The sequence below is a fragment of the Globicephala melas genome, chromosome 20 (assembly GCF_963455315.2).
Source record: "Globicephala melas chromosome 20, mGloMel1.2, whole genome shotgun sequence".
Lineage (NCBI taxonomy): Eukaryota > Metazoa > Chordata > Mammalia > Artiodactyla > Delphinidae > Globicephala > Globicephala melas.
In genome coordinates, this window is record NC_083333.1 from 19540623 (window position 1) to 19564156 (window position 23534).

General features: G+C 62.2%; 1 protein-coding gene and 2 long non-coding RNA genes across 5 annotated transcripts; 2 read left to right on the forward strand and 1 right to left on the reverse strand.

The window, feature by feature from the left end:
- Positions 1-12: 12 nt before the first annotated feature.
- Positions 13-21000, reverse strand: DRC3 (dynein regulatory complex subunit 3). Its single transcript, XM_030861193.3, has 12 exons — positions 19498-21000; positions 16822-16938; positions 14402-14568; positions 11761-11907; positions 9085-9204; positions 8426-8538; positions 7258-7432; positions 6332-6463; positions 4633-4703; positions 3458-3581; positions 486-617; positions 13-313 (listed from the first exon to the last, which is right to left on the reverse strand). Exons 1-12 carry the CDS (start codon positions 19652-19654, stop codon positions 200-202), a joined length of 1569 nt encoding a protein of 522 aa, XP_030717053.1. The 5' UTR covers positions 19655-21000; the 3' UTR covers positions 13-199.
- Positions 5649-12548, forward strand: LOC132594190 (uncharacterized). 3 transcript variants are annotated; one of them, XR_011377078.1, is made up of 4 exons: positions 5649-6639; positions 7346-7432; positions 9100-10094; positions 11596-12548. It is a non-coding gene; the product is annotated as an uncharacterized lncRNA (long non-coding RNA). The 3 variants fall into 3 exon arrangements; XR_011377079.1 differs by having other exon boundaries at positions 9100-9645; positions 9838-12548; XR_009560399.2 differs by lacking the exon at positions 5649-6639 and having other exon boundaries at positions 7264-7432; positions 9100-9645; positions 9838-10094.
- LOC132594191 (uncharacterized) lies at positions 12609-14958 on the forward strand. The gene is made up of 3 exons (XR_009560400.1): positions 12609-13358; positions 13504-13595; positions 14435-14958. It is a non-coding gene; the product is annotated as an uncharacterized lncRNA (long non-coding RNA).
- Positions 21001-23534: the final 2534 nt, after the last annotated feature.

The window sequence follows — 23534 nt, forward strand, 5'->3', positions numbered from 1 at the left end:
CCCCCAGGCTGTGCTGGGAGCTGTACCTGGGGAAGGGTCTGCCCTGGGCCCCGCGGAGGGGCGGCCGAGAGCCTAGGAGTCGCTCTCAGCAGATGCCAACTGCCCAGACGCGGACACAGAGGATGGAGAAAGGTAACCAAAGTCCTTTATTTCTCTACCTGTGAAGTTCGGGGGTCGGGGGGAGGGCTGGGCCGCAGCCCTAGTCCAGGAGGTCGCTGTACTCCAGGCTGTCCAGCTCGCTCTGCACATGGTCGACGTACTGGTTGATCTCCTTCATGCGCCTGCGGTTCCTCATGATCTCGTCCTTGTGAATCTGTGGAGCATACGGCGGCTGGCCCGTCAGGCGGGATCCTGAGCCTGCCTTCCTTACTCCGTTCCTCCCTGCTCCAGCCCTGCATGTGTGTCTGGCGTGCGCGTCTGCCCCGGGGCGGGCCTCCAGCGTGGGGTCCTGCTGCCGGGAGACGCCTGCCCTCAGCTGCGCTCACCTTGTCCACCAGGTGTGCGCGCCAGGAGTTGACCCTGGTCACCAGCTCGTCCTCCCGATTGTCGATCTTCAGGAGGTGGATGTCGTGTGAGGCCCCGACTGCGTTAACGATCGTGTCTTTGTCAACAAAGAGCTGGGGAGCAAGGAAGCGCAGGTGAGGGCCTGGACCCGCACGAGCGCAGAGGCGGTGGAGCCAGAGGGGACGGGCCCAGCTCCCCGCAGGCGGAGGCCGTGCCCAGCCCACATCCTGCTTCCTCCGCCCGTCTCAGGCGACCACGCCGTCGGCCTGGTGGCACCAGTGCCCAGAAGGGGCCCCCGGGCAGCAGGGCAGTGCCTGGGGGGAGCGTGCCCTCCCCAAGAGAAGGCAGGGCAGCCCTGGCCGCCTCGCCAAGCGTCTCCAGTCTGACTTGCCTGAAACCTGCCTGTCGAGTGGGCAGCACGAGGCCGGCCGAGGGGCACAGGGCTCCACTGACGACAGAAGGTCCCACAAACCGATGGGACTCTGCTGCCCCTCACATCAACCCAGTCGGACCTGGGGTCCCACCTGGGCTCCTGCCTTGTTCCCACCCGCTTCCCCGCCGTGGACGACGCTGTGGGACGTGGGCCCCGCCAGGCCCGGCTGGTTCCAGGCGTTCACACGTGAACTGGCCACGTGCGCCCAGCACAGCTGCGGGTCCACATGGTCACTTCCCAGAGCGGGGAGGCCGTCACTGGCGGCTGCTTCAGCTTTACGCAGAGGCGCTTCATGTCGCCAACGACGGCGAGGGACCTGAAAGCTCTGTGTTGTAGAGGGCACGGGCAGGTGTGTACACGTGGGTTTTTCCTCTCCTTCGGGAGTGGTTAACCTAATGGTCTCCAGAATACAGTCTATGGATCTTGAAACGTTAGTGTCTCTGCAAAAAGAGTGTTCTGAGACCCTGCTACTAATACGCTCGCTGATGGTTAGAAACAGAAACCAGACTTTTATCGCCGAGGGCCTCATCTGAAAGCCCCTGTCCTGCCCGTGTCCACCACCCACACGCTCCCTGTCATCTCTGAGCCTCGGTTTCCTCGCCTGTGAAAGGGAACCACACTGGCACCTATGTCACTGTGTCGGCTTGGAGATTAAAAGGGCAAATACACGTGCAGAGCTGCTCAGGCAGCTGGCCCTCGGGAGGCCCTCGGTCCCTGTCAGCTCCTCGTGGTGATTCCGCTCTAGTCAGGGCTTGCTACCCCACGTTTTGTTGCTTAAGCGTAAGGAGACGGTGTAGCATCTCCTGCTACAGGTGTTCCTAAAGGACAGAGCTGATGGGCCCGCAGAGGGAGGGGTGTCCAGCGGGCTCTGCCGGCTGCCCCGTGAGGCCTCCAGGGTGGCACCCGATACCAGTGCCGCCCGGGAGCCCAAGGCAGCCCCTTAGCCCAGAGGCAGAGCCCATTACCCTGGGGCCTGGAGCCAGGGGCAGACCCAGAACGCCCACTTTGCAGTGAGGGCTCAGTGCCCGGGCTCGGCATCTCAGACTAAGGTTTGAATCCAGACTCATCCTCACAAGACGAGGTGTCCTCACAACACATCCTGGGTGTTTACCGAACTTCTCTGAGACCCTGTCTCCCCAGCTTTCCCATCTGTAGACTGGGTGGGAATGCCACTTTCAGGGGTCCTTTGGTGAGTTAACTAAGCCCATGCGAGCCCCACCCAGTCAGCAGCCTGAGTGTCCGGGGGCGCGGGAACAGGTGTCAGATGGCGCCGTGCACAGCCACCCTGGAAGCACCCGCCCAGGCTGCTCACCTACCGTTGACATCGGGGCCTCCTTTTCTGCATGTCCCAGTCCTGAGAGAGGTGTCACAGACCCCGGAGCCTTGCGTCAAAAACTCCACGACCGCTAGGTGGTCTGTCAGGTGGCTCCCGGGTGGGCTCTTGGGGTCAGCCTTCAGGCTCGGGAAGGTGACGTCTCCCTGTGTCTGGGTGTTTGAGGAGGCCCTGCCACCTTTCCACTGCCCTGGCGACTGTCTCGGCCCCTGACAGGCTGCGGAGTCGGAACTGCTGGTCCCTGCCTGCAGGACTCCGCCAGCACCTGACAGCGGGCGTGGTGAACCCGGCACCCCGGGTGGGGGCTGACCGCGGTGGGGAAGAGGCCACTCCTGCCTTCCCCGGGGGGCCTGTATGTAGTGTGAAGAGTAACCTAAGCAAGTCGACGCGAACACGATAGCTTGGAACCGTGACAGCGGCTCTGACAAGGATGAACGGCTGTGACGGAGAGACAGTGGGCCTTTGGGAAGGTGATGGGGGCCTCTCCAAGGAGCTGGGTGTGAGCTGAGATCTGAAACACGGGGAGGAGCCGGGTGCACGGAGGCCTGGGGGAAGGGTGTGTCGGGGCGGGGCTCGGCGGAGACCTTGCTCCAGGACTCACTAGGGGGAAGGAGTCCCTGGTCTCTGGCTGCTGCGTGGAGAAGAGCGGTAAGGCCAGGGTCCCGCAAAGGGCGGTGGTAGCTTGCCTTGGTGGAACGCGGAGGAGGAGAGAGGTGAGGGGGGCAGTGAATGGTGAAAGAAGGAAAGTGGGTGCCCTTCGCAGAGACACAGCCCACCTGTTGCCGGCCCCCAGCGCAGGAGACCTGGAGCCCCGCGAGCGGGCAGAGACCCCAGCAGTGCTTCCCGCCATAGAGACTCGGGGCTGAGACGACCTTCCGGGGAAATCTCGGACCTCAACCTCTATTTGTCGCTGCCTCTCTTAGGAGGTGCCAGAAGCCCCACAGAAACGAGCTTTGGGAAAGCCGCCTCTCGGTACGCTGAAAGCACTGAATTATCACAAGCTCCTCTGTGGCTGGGCTGCACTGGGTGCCCGCCAGCTGCTTTTCTTGCCCATCTCCCTGCCCACCGCCCCTCTTGCAGATGAGGAGACTGAGGCTCTGGCAGGTTTTTCAGGCTTTACGGGGGCTGCGGGGCGGGGCTGCGTCTGCCTGGCGCCGGGGCCGCCCCGCCCCCGCCCCCGCGCTCACCGCACGCACGGCGTCCGGCAGGTCCTCGTCCAGCTCGCCCTTGACTATCTTCTCCCGGGTGCTGATGGCGATCTCCAGGAGCTTCTCGTGGTGGTGGTTCTCCAGGTCCCGGCACTGAGCCATCGTGCAGCGCGAGTTAAGCCAAGGCCGGGCTGGAGCAGGCCGGGCGCGCCCTCCCCTGCGCTGGGCCCCGTGTAGCCCCGCCTTCAGGGCCCTCCGACTCGCCCGCCACGCACCCCCTCGGGGTCCCTCCTGGCCCGCTCCCCTCCAGCCCTTTCTCCCTGCAGCAGCCGGAGTCCCACCCGCCCCTGCTGTGCTGGCGGCCCTCACACTCTGTGGTGACCTAAAGGCCTCCTCTCGGAACGTCCTCTCCCCGTCCTCTGGGCCTTTGCATAGGCTGCCTCCTGAGCCTGCCTGGGACGCCCTCCCCACCGTTCCAGCCCGTTCCTCTGGCCCACCCTCAGGCCCTCACTGAGTGGACCCTCCTTCAGGGAGCTTATATAGCCCTGTCACCCAGCGGGACCATGGGCCCAGGAGGGCAGGACTGGGGGGACTTCTGGGGTGGACTTCAGGGCCCAGAGTTCAGGTGGCAAAAGGTCAGGCGTGCCCCCAGTGTTGGTTCCTGACCTGACATTTAACCCATCTCCTGATAGATGATGTATTTGTCAGTGGCTTCAGCATAGAGGTCGCCCCACCCCCAGGGCATGTGCACCTGCAGTGGGGGGGGCGGGGAGGGTGGATCTGGGGGTGTGGTCTCCTGGTGAAGTCACTCATTAGAGAACAGACGGGCCACGACTTGTGCCGCAAGCGGTGGCCTGCAGAGCCACCCAGTGGGCATCCAGACTTCTACTCTAATAAGGCCCCTTTGTGCTGAGGGTCAGGAGGTATTCCTCGAACATTCCAAGTGGTTGGCAAATCTCCATCCTTTGAAGGTGGGCTTTTTTCCTTGGTGGCAGTGGGAGGGGGCAGGCATGTGACCCCACAGGGAGCCACCTGTAAGGGACCCCACTTAGTTGCATCCTGCTTAGCTGTAAAGAAGCTGTGCCCCTCTGTGCCTTTTGTTTAAAATGCAGGCGCCTCCCCCCAGCCCCCTGCAGGCGGGGAGCGGTGGTGCGGCCCTGAGAGCCCCGCGGCCCGCAGCGCCTCCCCGCAGAGGGCCATCAAGGAAAGGATATAGGCTTTGGACGTTTTCGACAAAGAGTCCAACCAAGTCGATGATGTTCCTTTCAAACATGTTAATAGTCTCCTGGAAATGATAAAGAACGTGCATATTCAGACATGAACTCCAGCGAACTGCACCAGAGCAGAAGTTCTCCTTACCACTCAGCGGGCAGTGACCGCAGACCTGGAGGGTGAAGACCAACCACCTGACCTTCCCCAGGTGGCGCTGTGAGCCGACGCTGCCCCTCTCCCGACGGCTGCCCCCAGCCGTCACCCTCCAGCCACTTTGCTTCGGTCACCCCCCGGGGCTTTAGTGTGACACCTTCTCCAGGCCTTTGCCTGTGCTGGTCTCTCTGCCAGGAGCCCCCCACCAACAGGCACACACAGAGCTCACCCCGTCCTTGGGGTTCTCGGTGGCATCTGCCTCCGCCACCTCCAGAGAAACGGGAGGGTCGCCAGGAGCCAGGCTGCCTGCGAGCTCCACTACTGGGTGTAACTCGGAACGTTGTTAACTTCCCTGGGCCTCAACTTCCCACCTATGAAATGGGTTCCCTTCGCATAGTATGTGTCTCACGAGGTTGTGGTGAAGCAGAAATGGGTTTCTTCACACAAAATGCTTTGCAAGGTGCCTGGCAGAGAGGAAACCCTCGGGAATGCCGGCTGTTACCCCAGGCCTCTCACCTGCAAGTCTCCCGCCTCCCTCCCTGAGGGCACCCCTGTATTGCTGCATCTAGTGCTGAGCAAGGCGCCCGGGCCTCACCCAGAGGCCCTGGGGAGGGCTGCTACCCACTGAGCCCACAGGGTGGGTCACGCCCCTGACCTACTCTAGACTCCAGGGGCTGCAGGGTGGGCCGACGGCGCAGGGAATGCACCTGAATCCGAGGGCTATCTATAGACTGAGCTAATTATACATTTTTCAAATGTGTGTAAACCCTCTTGTAATGAAAAAAAATCGGGCCACTGGAAAGTGCGGCTCCAAAAAATCGGGCCACTGGAAAGTGCGGCTCCACTTAGTAGCCTTTTGGCGGCTAGTAAGTCACGCACAGGCTCTGGTGAATTGCGAGATGCTGACAAGGGGGTCCTCCCGGTTGGAAAGGCTGGGGGCCGTTGCCTGAGCTTCCCGATGCCCCAGAGATATGGGGAGCGAGCGTCTGCTCTGTGATGTGCTGGGAACCTGGACGAGGCAGGCATCGGGGAGGCGCTGGCGGGGGCGGGCCACGGCAGCAGGCGGGAGGTTCTGTTGGCCACTGCTCTGCAGGCCCCAGCCTCCGCCGCAAGCTGCCTGGTAAACAAACGCGCAGGTCGGTCTGGCCGCCCCGGGTTTCACGTAGCAGCACTCCGTTAGGCTCCTCGCTCGCCCCGAGATGCAGCGACTACAGGCTGCAGTGCCGGGAGCCTTCGTTCTATCCCGGAGTGGGGTGTGAAGAGCAGGGTGCATTTTGTTTCTCGACAGCTCCTTGGGTCTAATAAAGGACTCTCCCTGCCGCGGTTCTGCACTCTTCCTAGATGGGGAGACTGTTCCAGAAGAACGAGCTCACCTCTCATGCTGCACAAGGGCCACCTGTCATCTCAACGACTGAAAAGCACCAGAAGCACAGAAAGCTTTCGTGTGACCCGCCGAGTAGCTCCCGGGAAGGTGTTCCCTCGCCAGGTTCTTGCACAGGAACCGGGCAGGGCCGTCGTGTCACGTGTGTTCCCTGGGCCCCACCTCACCTCCAGCTGCTCCACCAGCTGCATCTCCAGCGTCATGAGCACGTTGACCAGCTCAGTGATGTTCTCGCTGTGCTCCGCCATCTTTATCTCGAAGTTGGTCAGTTCAGACTCGTCTCGGATGGAGCTTAAAGTCTGGAAACAAAACCTGTGCTTTAGGAATCCACAATTAAGTGTAATTCCTGAAGTGACAGGCGGCAGTTTGGTTTTGTGGGTCGGAACTTGGATTATGGGGTCGGACTGCCCAAGTCCGAGCGTCAGCTCCACCCCCTCCACGGCGGAGGCTGTCAGAGCAGAGGCTCCACCAGCTGGTGAGTTATTAGGCGTGGAAGGAGCGATGGCTTCAGAGTCACGTGGACCTGAACTGGGACCCGACTGGGTCACCGTGGGACCTCGAGTGACTCCCGTCTCCTCGGGTGCAGGGGCAGAGAGCCTGAGCTTCACGAAGCCTGGGGATGGGGCGTTGTCTGTGAGGCCCTGGCTCACCGTGGGCTGACTCCCAGCCCAGCGGGGCTCTGCGCGGGAGGTTGGAACACAAGGTGGGCCCTGTCTTGGGGGAAGCCAGCTGGACCCCCGCAGCACCCCGTGTGCAAGTAGCTGTCAGGTCCGTCTGCAAGGAGAGGTGCTCGTGGGCTGGAGAGCGCGGGGGTCCGAGCCGCACCCAGTACCAGCTGTTCACTGACGAGGGACCTGGAGGCTTGGCCGGCAGACGCAGTGTCAGCGGAGTGACCAGGCGTCACTGGGGGGCAAAGGGTGTTTGTGGTCATGGCCACCCCATCTGGAGGAAGATCAGGCCCCTTGCCGGTATCAAGCCTGACCTGAAAGCAAGCGGCTTGCCCCGTGCGTCTCGGGTCGTCAGAGGCAGAGGGGCCGGGCCTCTGGCGGGTGGGCACCTGGAGGAGGGGGGAGGGGCTGGGGGCGGGGCCTACCAGCAGGTGCTTCTCCTCGAACTTGGCGATCTCATGCTTGCCCTGCTCCTGCTTTTCCTGGATGGCCTCCTGGACACACCCCATGAAGGTGTCGAGCTCCGCCTTCCGCTTCTCCTGCTGCTTCATGCCGAACTTGAAGATGTTCAGGCAGATGACGACGAACTTGTCCTTGTAGGTGAGTGGCCGTTAAGGAAGCTCACGGCTGCCTGGGGGGCGCACATGGGGTGGAAGCAGCTCCCGTAGCAGAGCTGCAGTTGGGATTTGGAGTATGAATCGGTGGTTGGGCATCTCCAGCCTCAGCCTGAGGGATTCAGGGAGGGTCCTGCGTGGTGGAGGTGGGGCGACAGAGGAGAGACCCCCCCCGGGGGACCTGAAGGGGTCAGGAACCCGGAGAAGGGGGAGCAGCCACGGAGCTGAGCAGTGTGTGTTTTTGTCTCTGGGGCCCTGTTGTCCAGGCCGTCTTTGTTGCTCGGCGGCCACAGGTGCACGGGGAGGCTGCGGAGGTCAGGGGACCGCAGGCTCGGGGCAGAGAGCCCCAGGTTCAAGGCCTGGCCCTGCAGCTGCTTCTATGGCCTCCTCGCTGCTCTGGGCTGAGGGTCCCACATCTGCAGCGCCTGCCACACGAGGGGCGCTTAGGTGCTGAGGTCAGGCGGGGCTGCAGCCTAGGGCCGGGCTGGGCGGAGAGCTGACCCCCCGCACTCTGCTGAGCGGTGGGTGTTCAGGGGCAGGTTTCTCTCTGTGACTCGCGGCCCCTGCGTCCCTCAGCCACGGTGACAAGTGCCCGTCACATCATCTGGGGGATGGGATGCAGGCTCAGCCCACAGCTCCTAACTGCACAGCCTGGACAATTCACCCTTTCCAAGCTCAGCTTCCCCAGCTATGAGAAGGTAGTTGGGGTCCAGTATAGCACCCACCCCATGGGGTGGTTGAAACAGTTTTAAATGCTGCATGCAAAGCGCACAGCAGGAGCCCACAAACAAGGTATTGAGGGTCAGAGTCACAGACATGGTCAGCCAGCCTCCATCTCTGCCAGCCTGGGCCCTGCTGACCAGATACCCGTGTGTCCCTGCGCTCACAGCCAACCTGGTTCTCGAGGCCCTGGGTGGAAGGGGAGCCCCCCGGACTCCCGCGCCCAGGCCCTGGGGGTGGCCGTGACCCGGAAGGGTATGTCTGCACGAGCTCGCCCACGCCGGGCAGGTGGGACAGCTGGCTACCCTCCACGTCCTCGGTGTACATGCTGTCAAACAGGAAGGGGCCGTTCAGCTGCTCCACGAAGGCCGCCTGCGGTCAGAGACACGGTGGGCTCCCTGGGCAGGGCCCTGCGCTGGGCACCGGGGCCAAGGTCGCCCGGCCCTCGGGAAGGCAGGCTGGGGAAGGGCAGGCGATGGGCCCGGCACAGGCGGGGGTCCAGAGGCAGAAAACTGAAGGGTGCCCAGCTCGGTCCGGCCGGAGGAGAGGCACCACGGGGAGGAATGAGCTTTTCTGGCTGCCCCCCTACCCCCACCACCCCACCCCCGCCGCCAGGAACCAGCCAGGGGTCTTAAGGACAGGGGCTGCTCTGAGAGATGGTTCTGGCACGGAGTCCCCGGCCCTTGTGCTGGAGGGGCGCCTGGGGGCCGTGGGATGAGGAGGGGCAGGTCCGCGTGCTGCCCTGACTGAGGTTCTGGCAGCCCAGCAGCCCTGGGCACCAGCTATTCTCAATCAAAGGACAGGCTCTGGGGGCCTGGGCCCTGCTGACCTTCATGGCACTGGCCCATGACCCGTGGCGGCAGCATCCTGGGGCGGGGGCGGGGCGGGGCGGGGCAGGTCCTCCCACCGGTCTCCTACCTTGTGCCCCTCCAGCTCCTCCCACCGGGCCTGCTCTTCCTCCAGCTGGGCCTGCATCAGGCTCTCCTGGTGCTTCAGCTCGTCCACGCTGCACTGGTGCTTCATCTCTGCCAGCTCTTTCTGTTGGAGGATCGGGAAGCGGCATCGTCACCAGGGTCGTGGGGTCCCTCCTAGCCGCTGGCCTCTGCCGTGCTGTGGCCTCTCCAGCGTGGGCGGGGATCCCCTCCCCGCAGCCCTTGCCAAGTATTCTGAGCCTCAGGGAAATCAGTAGGGGAAGCAGCACGGGCAGGCCGAGGGTCCGTGGGACATCCCTGGGGTGGAGGCGCCCAGCGAAGACTCGGCCGCTCCCCCAGGCCTCCCTGACCAGGCTCTGGCCCTCTTGTAGGGCTGCACAAGGGAGAGGTGCAGTGGGTGCCCGAGCCACAGGCCTGGGCATGAGGTCTCAGCCCTCGGCTCTGGGCCCTGCCCCCTCCGGCCCTCCTCTACCCGTCCTGCGTATCCCCCTGCCTGCGCTGAGGGCTGCTGGAGCCCCAGGTGACATCGCCTGTGCTAAGGCTTCAGGTACAAGCACTGCCGACTCTCTGTGCTCCAGTATCTGCTCCCCCCACTCCCGCCCCCTCCTCTCTCTCAGGACCGTGGCCTGCACGCCCTGCCCTCTCCCTCTTATGCTGTAAGCCCCATGCCAGCTTCCAGGTCCCTGAATGCTCATCACATCATGAACTCTGCTGAAAACCACAGGGTTCTTCTCCACAGGCCTCCGTCTCAGCAGGACAAGCCCTGAACCCCAGCGTCGCCCTCCTGCCTGTCTCCCCCCGCAACACAGAAAGCCCCCCAAGCTCACAGCCCTCACCCGTTCGTGTGCTCTGCTGGGACTGTCCACCGTTCCTCAGGGCTGCGCCAGCCTTCAGGCCCGATGGAAATGGGGAGGCACCGCAAGAGCCTGCCCTCAGCCCTGGTCGGCCTCGGCTGGGCCCGGCTGTCCTGCTGCCCGAGCCTGGCAGCACCAGCAGGTGAGAGGCTTGGGGCTGGCCTGGGGGCAGGCAGCAGCATGGACGGGGGTTCCCGGTGCCCCTGCTTTGCGGGGCTCTGCTCTTACAACCTTCCCCTTATTACTGATCTTGGTGCTTCTAGGCAAAGCCTCTGAGATGCGGAAGGAGGCTTTGTTTCCCGCAGCACAGCGGGGGGCCAGGCTGGGCGGCCTGCCCCCTGTGGAATCTTCTGGGGAAGAGGAGAAACTGGCTGGGGAGGGGCTCGGGAACCGTGCGGTGTCCGGCTGTGCATGGTTTTTTGTTTTTTGGGGTTTTAAAAAATATTTATTGTATTTATTTCGTTGTGCTGGCTCCTTAATTGCAGTACGTGTGCTCCTTAGTTGTGGCGTGCAAACTCTTGGTGGCGACATGCACGTGGGAGCTAGTTCCCTGACCCGGGATCGAACCTGGGCCCCCTGCATTGGGAGCTCGGAGTCTTAACCACTGTGCCACCAGGGAAATCCCTGTGCACGCTCTTATGATGAGCGAAATACACCCCAGCAGCTCTTCAGCTATTCCAAGCATTTGAGCCCACGCTGCCTTTCAAATTATTGTCTAAATGCAAAAAGTAAGACTTGAGCGTCTTGGGACTTCCCTGGTGGTCCAGCGGTTAAGACTCTGCGCTCCCACTGCAGGGGACCCGGGCTCGATCCCTAGTCAGGGAACTAGATCCCACGTGCCGCAGCTAAGACCCAGAGCAGCCAAAAAAAGTAAATAAATATTAAAAAAAAAAAAAAAAGACTTGAGAGTCTTGGAATTCAAGATTTCAGATTCTTGTCCTGTTCTGGGACAAGAGAAGGCCATGGTCGGAGGAGGGGCAACTCTCTGGGCACCCCGACCCCGGCTGTTCTCCGTGGACCCCCCAGGAAGACACCCGTGAGTGGAGGGCTCCACGCTTGGCAGGCGGTGTGGCAGCCAGGACGGCAGCATCAGCACCGAGACCCGGGGCCCAGCCGCCCTCCCTGCCTCCACTGGGCTCTCCCTGAGCCCCACATCACCTCAGGCCCCACCCAGGCACAGGCTCCTTTCTCCCAGGAAGGGCACCAGCTCCCAGGGAGAAGGGTGGGCAGGTCCCTGTTCCCCACTGCCCACGCTCAGCACGCAGGGATATCCCGGTCCTGCCGCCAAAGGCCTCGTGTCGGGCGGGGTTCTTTTCTCCAGGGGGCAAAGCACCCACAAACGTCATGCTGCAAAGGACGGGAAGCTCACAGCAGGGGAGTAGGATAGAGGCAGGGGCGGTCAGCCCAGGCCGGGCAGTGCACTTGGGGAGGGGGGCTTCCTCCCGGCCCTGCTGCCAGACCGCCGGGCCCAGCTCCCCGCTCAGCACCCCGGCCGCGGGGGGCCTCTCTCTGGGGCCGGTGCCCTCGGCTCAGAGGGCGCTACCGTGAGCTGTCGTGGCATGGAGGCGAGTCCTGACTCTGCCCTGAGCTGCTGACCCCGCTAATCGCCTACCCTCACTTGGTCCCCCAACTCGTTCACCCAGAAAAGCAGACGGCGGCCTCGAGGTGGGAGGTGGCACGACAGTGACGGGAGCAGTAAAGGCACCGCGAGGAGGGCCGCCCTGCGCTCCTCCTGTGGACGCGCCCCTCCCCAGACGCCGGGGCCTGCACGCTGACCCGCGGAGCTGGACGCACGAGGGCCACGCTACCATGTGGTCGTCGATGCGCTGGAAGTCCAGGTACACCAGGTCGGGGAGGTAGGCACAGATGAACGTCCTGTAGTCCTCGGCCTCGGCGACCGGGTTCCCCGAGAGGCTGAGCGTCCGCAGGTCCTTGAACCGCCGCAGGTAGATGATCTGGGGGAGAGGGGGGTCGCCTGGGTCCTCTCTCCGTCCTCTGCCCGCACTGGGCGGAGCCACGAGGGAGGAGCCATGGGCTTTGCCCAAGACCCGTGGACCTGGGTCCCCATCTCCTCTTCTTAAGGTGGGTGCAGGGACGCGGTGCATAGGTGTTGAGAGGACCAAATGCCACACGCTGTGAGGGCCTCCACCTGCTCCCGTAATGCCCTGGCTGTGCCCATCGCTGCTGCTCTCAGAACGGGCGGCCTTTTCCAACTGTAAAGTGCTGTGCAAGGCCCAGCGCTCCTAAATTCAACGGAACCTGATTTACAGTTGGCCTGGACCAACTGGGTGGCAGCTAGTGGGATGTCCACTGACGGCCGTTTATTCTTCCTATTGTTAGTAACCGGGGGAAAGTCAGCGAGATGCCCGTACCTCATCTGACCGCAACTCCTGTGCTTTCCTGAAGGAGCGTCTTTGTCATTTGGTTTATTTGTTCAACAAAGATCACTAAGCACCTACCAGGCCTCAGGTACGTGCCAGGCCTTAGGGACACAGTGGGAACAAAGCCCTTATAGCAGGAGCTGGCACTCTAAGGCAGGGGACAAGAATGTTTTAAAAGTAAGTAGAATCATTGCTGTTTGGTGTAAGTGCTAGAAGAACTCAAAGGGGGAGGGGGTGGAGAGGGGGCCTTAGGGACCATGACGGGGGGGTTTCAGTTAGGACTGAGGCCTCTGAGGCCTGAGGGAGCAGCCAGGGAAGAGCAGGGGCCAGTGCATTCCCAGAAGCAAAACCAGCACAAGCAAAGGCCCCGAGGCAGGAAAGAGCGTCCTGTACCAGGCACTCAGCAAGGCCAGGGGAGGGAACGGAGCGTCCACAGCAGGGCGGGGCGTGGCCTGAGAGCCAGTGTCCCCTCCACGCCCAGGCCTGGACCTGCGTCCATTAGACTCTGCAGTGTCCGAGGGGCAGCAAGCCAGAGGGGATCTGCTCACTGTGGCCCTGGGTACTGGACCGACCCAGGCAGGAACAGCTCAAGACACTCAGAAAGGTTTTCACAAGCAAGATTTGGGGCTATTGGGTGTGCCCTTAATCTGAAAATTCCTGAATAAGCATCATTTCCTGCAGAGTTCTCCTGTGCCCAGTCCTGAAGCAGCCACTCAGCCCTAACTGACTCAGCCCTCACACCGGCCTGCCCCGCAGGCCACCGCTGTCCCGTACAGATGGGCACGCGGGCCCCGGGTGCTGAGTCCCTGGCCCAAGGCCAGGCGGCCAGGAGCCCGTTAAACCTCAGCTCTCCACTTACACCTCCCTCAGCTGTCCTGTGTGCCCCCGCCCCGCAGGGCAGAGGGCAGCTGAGCAATCAGGTCTTGAACACTGGCAAGAGGTGGGCTGGGTTTACCACCTCCCAGGGGCGTGCAGGGCAAACCTCCCAGACCACACGGCCTCCGGGGTCCGGCCCTCAAACACAGGTGAGCAGCCGGCACCTGACCCGCCCCAGGCCTTTCACCTAAACCGCCTGGCCCGCCCGCCCCTCTGGGCTTGGTCGGGTGGCTGAGGGCGCGTCACACCGAGGGGCACCGTGGGAGAGATTTCTCCTGCTCTCTGTCCTGCTAGCTGTGGACGAGGAAGACTGCGGCCTGGACTGCTGGGTCACAGCCACAAGGAGCATCAGCCCAGGGCGACGCTAAGGGCGGCTGAGCCGAGAGGTGGGTCGGCCCCCTCCACGCAGCCCCCTGCTCCGGCCTCGGCCGCGGCTGCAGCGCCCATCTCTCCCCTGCTCTCCGAGCCCCACCTGCAGCGAGGCCGGGACGTGGCTCAGCCGCGGGGACAGGACTGGGGCTGGGGCTTGGGCCCTGGCACTCAGGTGTTCACTTCTGCACGCCCGCCCAGTGGCACGGAGCCCCCATCGCGCACGGCGGCAGTCTCTGTCACACACCTGCACGGTGGCTGTGGTTGCCCCGGGGTCACCCAGCTTCCTGAGGTCACCCCGTGGCACCCAGGGCCCTGCCCCGGCCCTGCTGCCAGCTCACAGGGAGTGTTGGCAGAGCGAGCGTCTCTGGTCTGCAGGCAAACCTCCATCCCTGCTACACTCATGCGTGCGGGGGTGAGGGGGTGGGTGTTCCTTCTGAAACGCAGGCCTGCCCTGGGCACACACGGCGTAGAGCCCCCCACGGCTCTCCTCTGCCGCTCTGGCTGCCTGGCCCTGGGCACTGCCCTGCACCCACACCCCGACCCTTCCAGTGACCCGGGGCTGTTGTTGGTCTCTGTCCCCAGTGAGCACGAGCCAGAGGCCCCACGGCCGAGGGGGCCCCACCCCAGCAAATGTCTGCTGAGCGAGTGTGGGGACAGGGAAGGGAAGATCCCACCGGGGCAGGGGCACAAACGGACCCGCATGTGGGCTCTCGTGGCCTAGGCTGGTGTGTGAACATCATCCAGTCTGGAATTCTGGCCTTTCTGGGACAAGGGGAAGGTCGGAGGCTCAGCCCGCGGCCCCCCCGGCACCCTCGCTCACGTTCGTCATGTTGCCGATCTGGTTGTTGCCCAGCGACAGCACCTGCAGCTTGACCAGCGCGTCCAGTGAGTCGATCTTGGAGATCCGGTTGTTGAACAGGCTCAGGTCCTCCAGGTTCACCAGCGTGTCCAGCCCCTCGATGGCCTCAATGTTGTTGAAGGACAGGTCTGGAGGACGGCTCCGGGTTAGGGTGACTGTCCTGAATCCAACCCCCCCCGACCCCCCGGCTCTGCTGCCACCTTCCCGGCCCCGGACTCGGGCGAAGGCTTGCGTCTGTGCGGCCCTCGTTCTGGGATGGAAGCTCCCTAGTGGGTCGGGGCAGCGCACCTTGGGGTGGGGGAGACCCGCGCGGGCCGGGCTGCCCCAAACTCCAGGCCCAGCCCCGGCTGAGACCTTAGGAGCCCCTCTAGCCCAAGTTTCTCATCTTTGGGAATAAAACTGCTTTTCTGCCACCACGGGTTTGGGGGTTTGGTTGGGGTTGGTGTCCTTGAACACCGTTGGCCCAGAGGCCCAAACTGGGAACTTTTCAAGAGCTTCAGCTAAAGCCCTCAGTGTAAAGGGGGCTCAGGAAGTCGGTTTGGCCTCCCTGGCACCTCAGGGGACACTCACCCGGGACACTCTCCCTACGCCAGGCCCTCCCCGGGCGTTTCCTCGTTTGTCATCGCCTGCATCTTAGGGCTGGGGGAGCCAAGATTCAAAGGGGCCTGGTGGTCACGTGCTCACGATCAAGCGCACGTAAGGAAGGTCGGGTGCAGGGGGCGGAGGGAACGCACAGAACCGGCTAGTACGCTGGCAGAGCGGGACCTGAACTGGGTCAGCCTGCTTCCTTTCGCTCCTGCAGCCGGGCTCTGCTCTTTGCAGGCGAGCTGGTGAACGTTTAACAAGGGGGTGGGCGCGGGCAGCCCTGATCTGTAGCTCTTGCTGACTTCGGTGGTGTAAATGCTCCCACTGTGGCCAATTTCAAGCTACCAACAGGACGGGCCTGAGTGTAAAGCTGGGACAAGATGTGGACAGTCAGCTTCTGGGGGCAGTGCCAGCCGGCTCCCGCTCGCCCCCGGCGCTGGGACAGCTGACCAGGCCACCAGCCGGGCCTGTGCTGGCAGGTGGGGGCAGCGCACGTGGCTGGACAAAGGCAGGCTTCTGACTCTCTGAGGGGCACCTGACCTCTTGCCAGAACCTTCCCCTCCGGCTCTCTCGCCCCCCCCCCCAGAACACTGGGCATCACAGGGGCATCTCACGGGGACCCGTGACCCTTGTTTTATGTCTGCGAGACTGCAGGGCCTGGGAGCTCTTGCCTAAAAGCAGGGCCTTCAGAGGGGGTGAGGCTCAGGGTCTAGGCTGACCCGTCACCTCTCCTCCTCCAGCTCCTGGTGGTGCAGGTGGGCCGCCGAGCCCGGGACTCAGCATTAATGGGTGCTGGGCTGCCAGGAGGGCTTGTCTGGGTGAGACCTGGGCCCGGCAGTCAGGAGACCTGGCTCTGGGCTGCTCTGCTGCCGGTACGTGCAGCTCCAAGTCCACCAGCCCCTCAGCCTCTGCACCCGTGAGATGCACTGTAATCCTGCCCCGGGGGGGTTGCTGTGGTCTGGCGGCCGTCCTCACAACCACAGCTGCGTGTCCTGCAAGCTGGGAGGGGCCTCGATGCCCCAGGCTGCCTGTATTGGGAAGCAGCCTGACAGGATGGAGGGGACGTGGCTTTGGGATCAGACAGGCGTGGGTCTCGTCCCAGCTCTGCTGCGTCTTGGTCACAGAGCTCTGGGCGGTGCCCCGGCCTCTGGAGCCCCGAGGGTGACTGGGAGGGCCAAAGAAGCCCTCTCAGTGGGCTCGGGAGCTCCCAGCCGGCCCCACCCCTAGTTAGGTGCCCATTGCCAGAAGTGAGGGTGCTGCCCGAGGCCGGCAGGTGGACGCAGTTCGGCAAAGCCCCTGCTGCCTTGGCAGTGAGGGCTGGACCCCTGGAGTCAGGCGAGCCCCCTGCTTGCTGTGACCTCAGTTTGCTCCCGTCTACAGTGGGGTCGCTGTGCGGTTAGAAGGCCTCACACGGAAAGCGCACGGGCCGTGCCTAGCAGGTAGAAAGTGCTCAGCGCACGCTAGCATGGGGATGGTTAGTTCTGGTTTGATCTGGGCCCCCCAAATAGCAGGGGCCTCAGTTATCTGTCACCCTGAGTCTAGAGTACCTAGACGGAGTCCAGGCTGCTGCCATGAGCCCTCCGGACTGGGAGGTTTGACAGCTGGGGCAGATGTTCTGCCCTGTGGTGTCCAAGCACATACGTGCTGAGCTTTGCCCAGCGCAGGCCCAGGCTTCCTTCCTCCCAGCAGATGGAGCTCCTGCTGCACCAGGGCCGCCACGGGGCTGGCAGGGAAGTTTACCTGGGGGGCAGCCTCGGCAGGCATCACTGGGGGCTGGGGGACGCGCGGGGGCTCACCCAGCCAGACCAGGTGTGTGAGGTTCTCCAGGCCCTCGATCTTCTCGATGATGTTGTTGTCCAGCTGCAGCTTCCGCAGGTTCTCAAACTGCCAGAGGTTGTCGATGCGGAGGATATCTGAAACGATGTTGGACACGCTTTGGCTGGTTCTGGCCCGGGTCAGGGTTAGGGTATAGTTCCAGGGTCTTGGGGGCCAGATGACTGATGCTGACCATGGGAGAGGCCCCAGAGCCCCGCTGCCTTCCCCGGAGCGCAGGGAGCCCTGGAGGTGTGGGCCCAGCTCCGCGGAGCTCGGGGTCCCTGTTGGTGCTGCCGTCCGGGGCCACCACAGGGACCGGTGGGCCCGCGCAGGGTGGAGGGGGGCAGGCCCTCCAGGGCGGGAACTCACAGGGCTCCCCCTCGGAACACCTGGGCTCAGGACACAGGGCACGGGCAGGGCCCCCCAGGGTGACAAATAGAACTGAGGCTGCAGGGGTGGCCAGTCAACTAGTGAAGCCGTTTGGAGGGTGCTCTGGCCACATGGACGGAAATAGTTAATGTCTGTGCCCACTGACCCTGCAGTGTCTCTACCTGGAATCACACGCTGTGCCAGTGCCCGAGGATGAGGCCCCGAATGTCCATATACGGGGAGGGGATGAATCGCCCCACAGAGGCAGATCCTGACGTCACTCAAGTGCCTGACCCCACGGCCGCTGAAGACCACCCCCCTGGTCAGGCAGCCGACCCATCCCCTTGCTCCTGAGCCAGGCGGAGCTTGGTCTCTGTCTTGGCTGCCAGGAGCTCTGAGTAATGCTTAGTGTGACAAGCACACACTGTGTGTGTAAAACTCTAGAGGCCTGACCTTGTCCCCGGTTCTCTTAGAAACCACAGAGATCTGTTGTTTACATGCCCCTTTTTCTACGTTTGCTTCTATAATGATTCCCAAAACATAAAGTTAGAGTATGCCCATTAAAAGAACTGAAATAATATAGAAGTAAAAGGAGTAGAAAAAAAAAAGAAAAAAGCCCTTAATAGCCACACATTCGGGGCAGCCGTTTCAACATTTATTCAGACAGGCAGGCACCCCTCCCAGCTGCCCACCCCAAGCTGGGTCTCGGTGTGGGGGTGGTGGGCAGCATTTCTCTGACCCAGGGCCCTGTCCCTCCCGGTCCCCAGGGCTGCCTGGGATGGAGTTTGTCCCCCAGCTCTGTGGTCACATTTCCTGGAATGATACCAGCCCCACCTGTGCTTCTGGGGCAAGGCCCAGCCCCGCCCCCGGATCTCCTGGTCTGGAGTTTCCTTCTCTGGCCCTGGCCTTAGACCGACGGCCTTGGCTGTGATTGACCGTGCAGACATCAGCCCTGGGCGGCTCCCCCACTCCTGGGCGCCCTGCCTGGCGCACCTGTGTGCTGGCTCTGCTCTAGGCCTCAGCAGTTCACGTGGAAAAGCCCGAACGACACGAAAGAGCCAGATGTATCTGACAGCATGACAGGGCTGCCCAAAAAGCCCATTCAATCTTCAACACAGACACGGGATCTGCCTCTGCTGCCACTGGCTTGGTGCAGCCTGTTGTCACGGCTCCCTGACCCTCCTCTGCTCAGGACCTCCCTGGGCTCCTGCCTCACTCACTCAGAGCCAGACGCCGCCTTTCGGCCCCCGAGGCTGATGCTAGCTGATCCCTGCCTGACCACACTGCACCCCACTCCCCTTCTCTCCTCTCTTGCCTCTACTTCTCTCAACAGCATACGTGTCCCCCTCCCTCGAAGGTCAGCTCCACGAGTCCCTGGTGCGCAGAGCAGCGCCCTGCACGGGACAGGCATCCGCTACGCAGTGGGGGAGGGGCAGCAGAAGGAGGTCTGAAGACCACTCCGCCTCCCCTTTAGCCCTTTCCCGCCGAGAGCTTCAGGGCCCTCCCTGCTCTGGGGGGCCTGCGGGCTCCATGAGGCCGGGCCGGGCCTGCCGTGCGCACCACATCCCAGGGCTGACTCAGTAGCCCCTCGTGGTCACTGGGTGACCCGGCAGGCCAGCGTGGAGGCCCAGGACACAGCAGGAGCGTGAATCAGCCCGGTCCCTCTGCTGTGACCGGCCTGCGCCGGACATGAGGGGTCACGGGACCCCCGCCCACCCATCCTGCTTCCTCACCTATACCCTCCGCCAGACTCGCGGGCCTCCTTTAGTGAGCCGGGCACTGGGCCTGTGCTGTCTGGTCTCGTCTTCCCAGCCAGTGCCTGAGACACGGATTCCGGTCACCCCGGTTCACAGGTGGGGTGCTGAGGTCCTGCCTGATCCCAAGCCACATCTCCCCCCAGGCTGTCCTGCGACCTGGAGGGGACCCCCCCCTTCTGTTTCCAGTCCCTCCTCTGAAGCTGCTCCCCCAGCACATGGCCCTCCTCCGACCCCGCACCTTCCTGGCCACGTGGACCACCCTCCTAGGTCCCCCCCACCTTTGGGGACCAGTGTGGCCTCTGGGGGTCACTTAAGACTTGGAACGGGAGGATGTTACCTTGCTTTGTTCTTACTCAGAATTGGGAGTGTTGTGGCTGTTCAAGTGCTACCCACACTCGGTATCAGGCTCTAAAACCGCCCGTGCTGGTACTGCACCTTCCGACCCAGGCAGCCCGAATGCGACCGCGAGCCGCGGCCCACGCATGGAATCGGGGAGCCCTGCGCCTGCCCCGCCCCACCCAGGATACGCACTCTGGAAGTCCAGCTGCAGGGACAGGACGTCCTTGAAGAGGATGCCCTCCTGCTTGGCCAGCTGCCCAGCCTCGTCTCGCGGGCCCTGCTCCCCAACAGCCAGCTTGAGCATCTCATCATCCATCACCCTGGGCTCCACGTCGCACAGCCGGTTCATCCTCCCTGGAAAACACCACGTCCCTCACCCAGGCCGCTGCTCCTGCCTCCCTTTGAGGGCGGGGTCTGGCTGGGGTCCTTCCACGGCATCGTGGGGCAGCGTGGCGGCCACGGCACTCTGAAGGCGGCCCCCTCCCGCCCTTGGCTGCTGTACCCGGGCTGCTCCGGGGCCTCTCTGGACCCCCGCCCGCCTGGCCCCACGAGCAGGCTGTGTCACCACCCCGGCCCCGGTGTCCACACGGCTCTCTTCAGCCTGTGGAGCTCAGCTGCGCGCACAGCCGTGGCCACCTCAGGCCTCTGGCTTTCTGCGCCCGCCCTCGTCGGGTTTCTTGGCACCAACCACCGACCACAATCCTCGGAGGCCCCCCTTCCCTGAGAGCCTCACCCCCCCCAGGTGGCCATGTCTGTAAGCTCCCCGCCCTCAACCGCAGCTGCCCAGCGTGTGGCCACTGGTGGACACCAACCCAAGCTGGTCATTCGTGTCCCCCTCCCCCCCGAGAGACGTGAGCTGCAGCCGGAGGACAAAGTGCCCATCAGAGCTGGCCAGGTGCCTGGTGAGTGAGAGAGTGAGAGGGCCTGGGGCAGACGGACAGACAGAAGCAGAGATGAGAATCTGATCCAGCAATAAAGGTGAAAGGATGGACAGACTGACACAGAGGCTGCCTTCTCCTCGCTGGCTTCCTGGCCCCTCCTGTCCCGACCCCAGGCCCCGGGAGTGTCCTGACTTCGCACATTAAATCCTCTTTTCCTTAAACTAACCCCAGGAGGTGTCTGTTGCTAATGGTCCAAAGGGATTTGGCTGAGACGCTATGGGGGGTCTGTAGGGTGGGTCAGTCACAGGCGGACCTGGGCTGCTGTTCGTGGCCAGACAGAGCCGTGGCCCTGGGCAGCCTGACCTCACTTCATCGTTGCCAGCCGTCTTAGTGAGAACACCCAGAAGGGCTGGACCCTGCAGGAGGGCGCGCGCCACCGGAAACTCCCCAATTCTGCCTCCGAACCCTCTGCAAACTCAGTTCTCCCCCTACTTTCCACCCCGTTCTCACCTCCCTGCTGGCTTCACCTTCTGCCTTGGCCCCTGCGTCCCCACAGCCAGGCCTCGCTGCCCCACTGGTCCCTGATGCTGGGCAGCCCCACATTCTGCCTTTCATTCCACCGTGCGCTACTGGGGACACTCCTGACGCTGGGCGAGCCAGGGTGGGCCTAGCCATCCTGCACCTGGTCCCCAGGACTGCCCACCTCCCCTCCCCGTGCCGTGCAGCTTATGCAAATGTGCATCTCCTGTTTCTGGAGTGTCCATGACCCATGGTCCCAGGGCCTTTAACTTTCACGGGGCCTTTCCTCCTGCCCCCACCTCCGCCCCCCACCCCCTTCTCCTCTGGTTCCTTCCTGCCTCCCAGTCTCTGCTCCATCCCCTTAGGGTGACTGACTCAACTCCCGAGGACGTTTCCAGTCCTCCAGCTCCCCGTCCTCTGAAACAATTTTTTCTGAGATTTCACATAACTTGATGCCAAGTTGTCTTTGGGGAAATTTTAACGTGCTGCATTTAGCAGATGTTACCTGAAAGTGTTTGTGCTTTTTTTTTTTTTTAAAGAAAAGTGCTGTATTTTGGGAAAGGATGCTTAACTCTGATTTCAAAACTTTGGCTGACTTCTCTTCACTCCCACCCCACCTGTCCTGTCCCCTGTGACAGGTCAAGCCTGCTTTCCATCAGGCCCAACAATCACCAAGTGATGTGGAATGGTTGTGTTTGTAACACACACAAGGGCAGGACTTGCATCCTTTGGCAACTAACTTCGCCTTCCAAGCCTTTGACCTCCCACCTGTAAAAGATGGGTAACTCTTCCCTCCTACATTTGTTTAAGATCATTCATTTAGTCCACATACGTGTAATGAGTAGTCACTACATGCTGTGAATAAAACTGATCTCCTTACCTCTGTTTCAGACCTGAATCAGACAATTATACAAATCTTTAATTACAAACCATGACAAGTTTGTAGGTGTAGGGGACTGTGACAGCATACATGCAGGGACCTGTGATGGCCAGGGGAGACCCCGCTGAGACCTGGAGGATGAGCAGGAAAGAAGGAAAAGGGGTCTGCGTGGTGAGGGTCCTGAGGTGGGAGAGGAGGAGACAGGTTCCACTGTGGCTGAAGCGATGCAAGCCTGGAGAGGCCTGCAGGAGTGTGGCGGTTATCCTAGGATCCCCGGGAAGCTCCTGGGGCTTACTAAGGGCAGTGACATGATCAGACTTTCATTTTAAGAAGCTCATTCTGGCTTGTAGTACCAAGAACAGCAAGAGTCGTGAGGCGAGAGGTGACGGGGGTGGAGGTAAGATGTGGATTTTAGAGACCTCTAGGAACTTAGTTTACATGAAGGACTGATTCTCCGCAGTTTTCAGGTAAGAAAATGGAAGCAGGTTAGAAACGTCAAGTTACATGCCCACGTGGATACATCTAGTACATGGCAGAGGCGGGAGGACAGGCCTCCAGGGCCCATTTTCTTAATCACGGCTCAACTGTGCCCAGGCACACTGCGGATCATTGTCACAGTTCACACAGTTTCTCACAGCTGTTCGGGGTCGGGGCCAAAACCCCAATATTCCTTCCCAAGGGGGTTTTATCAGTAATTCACCACCCAGCCCGGGTTGCTGTTGACTTGCCTGACAATAGTGTTGTGGTGGGCGGGGAAAGCAGCAGAGAACCTTACACCTCCTCACAGAGAAACAGATCCTGAATTGTCCTGCGAAACAAGACCTTGGGATCAACTGGACCTGGAAAATAGAGCGCCTATTGGCCGTGAATTAATAAGAGAAACCCCACCCTTTACTGAGTGCTCACTCCGAGCTAGAGCACGTTCATGATCAAATTACAGGTCAGCTCTGGGAGCCATTAGAGAAGGGAGCCCTAATGCCCTGATTTCCCAGACAGGGAAACTGAGGCCCGGGAAGGAAGCTGCTGACAAGGGACAGACATGGACCCGGGCATCCACATTCCAAGTCAAAAGCCTTCACCAAGAGGAAGTCTAGGTCTAAGGAAGAGGAACAAGTTAGCAGCATTGAGAGGTCGGACAGAGGGTCAGTAATGCCCTCCTGAAGAAGCGTCTATCGCTGGGCCGGGTACCTCTCTCTGGCCCGGAGGCCGGGGGTGGGACCTCAAAGGTCTCTTGGGGGCATGCGCCCGGAGGGAAGGCTTTCTCAGCTTCTCTCCCCACAAGGCCTGAAGGCCCCGGATCGGCGTGCGGCCGGCAGGGGCTGCCAGGGGCCTGCGCGCTCTCCTCTAGGTGGGGCGGCCGGCGGACTCCTCCGGGAAAAAAGGCTCCTCCCGCAGCCTCTCGGCCACAGGCTCTCAGAGTCGCCGGCACTGTCCGCCGCCTGCGCCTCCTCGCTGAGCCCGGTTGCTAGGGGAACCAAGCGCCGCGCTCCTTTGCTAGGGGGAAGTCAGGGAGTAGACATCCTGGGTTAAAGTTGACGACCACGTGATCACATTTCTAGGCGGGGAAAGCCTCCCAGAACCAACTAGCCGTAGGGAAAACAAATGCTTGTCCAATCAGCACTTTCTAAGGGAGAGGAACTTACTAGCTCCGCCCTGCCCCGCCCCCTCTTGAGTGACTGACTCGACTCTTGTCCAATAATATTAAGGACTCCCTGGATTGACCAATACATAAATGAATCAAAATACACAGACTCGCGTTGGGAGGCGGGCCAGGGGAGGTGACGGAGATTCCTGTGACCTAGGTCACCGCCCCGCCCAATCGGACGCCGCGGGATGGGCGTGACTTCGCGGAAGGAGCTGTAGGGGCCAATCGGAAGAGGGCATGGCAGCCATCGCCCAATAGACGCCGGAGGGGCGGGGCCAGGGGCAGGCACCGGCGTTCCCGAGGG

Excerpts from the sequence above, each read along its gene's own strand:
- DRC3 (XM_030861193.3), bottom strand. The coding sequence starts at position 19,654 with ATGAACCGGCTGTGCGACGTGGAGCCCAGGGTGATGGATGATGAGATG. Across the intron at positions 6,464-7,257 it reads TCGAGGAGAAGCACCTGCTG|ACTTTAAGCTCCATCCGAGA; the intron begins GTAGGCCCCGCC and ends TTTTGTTTCCAG. Across the intron at positions 314-485 it reads GCGCACACCTGGTGGACAAG|ATTCACAAGGACGAGATCAT; the intron begins GTGAGCGCAGCT and ends TATGCTCCACAG.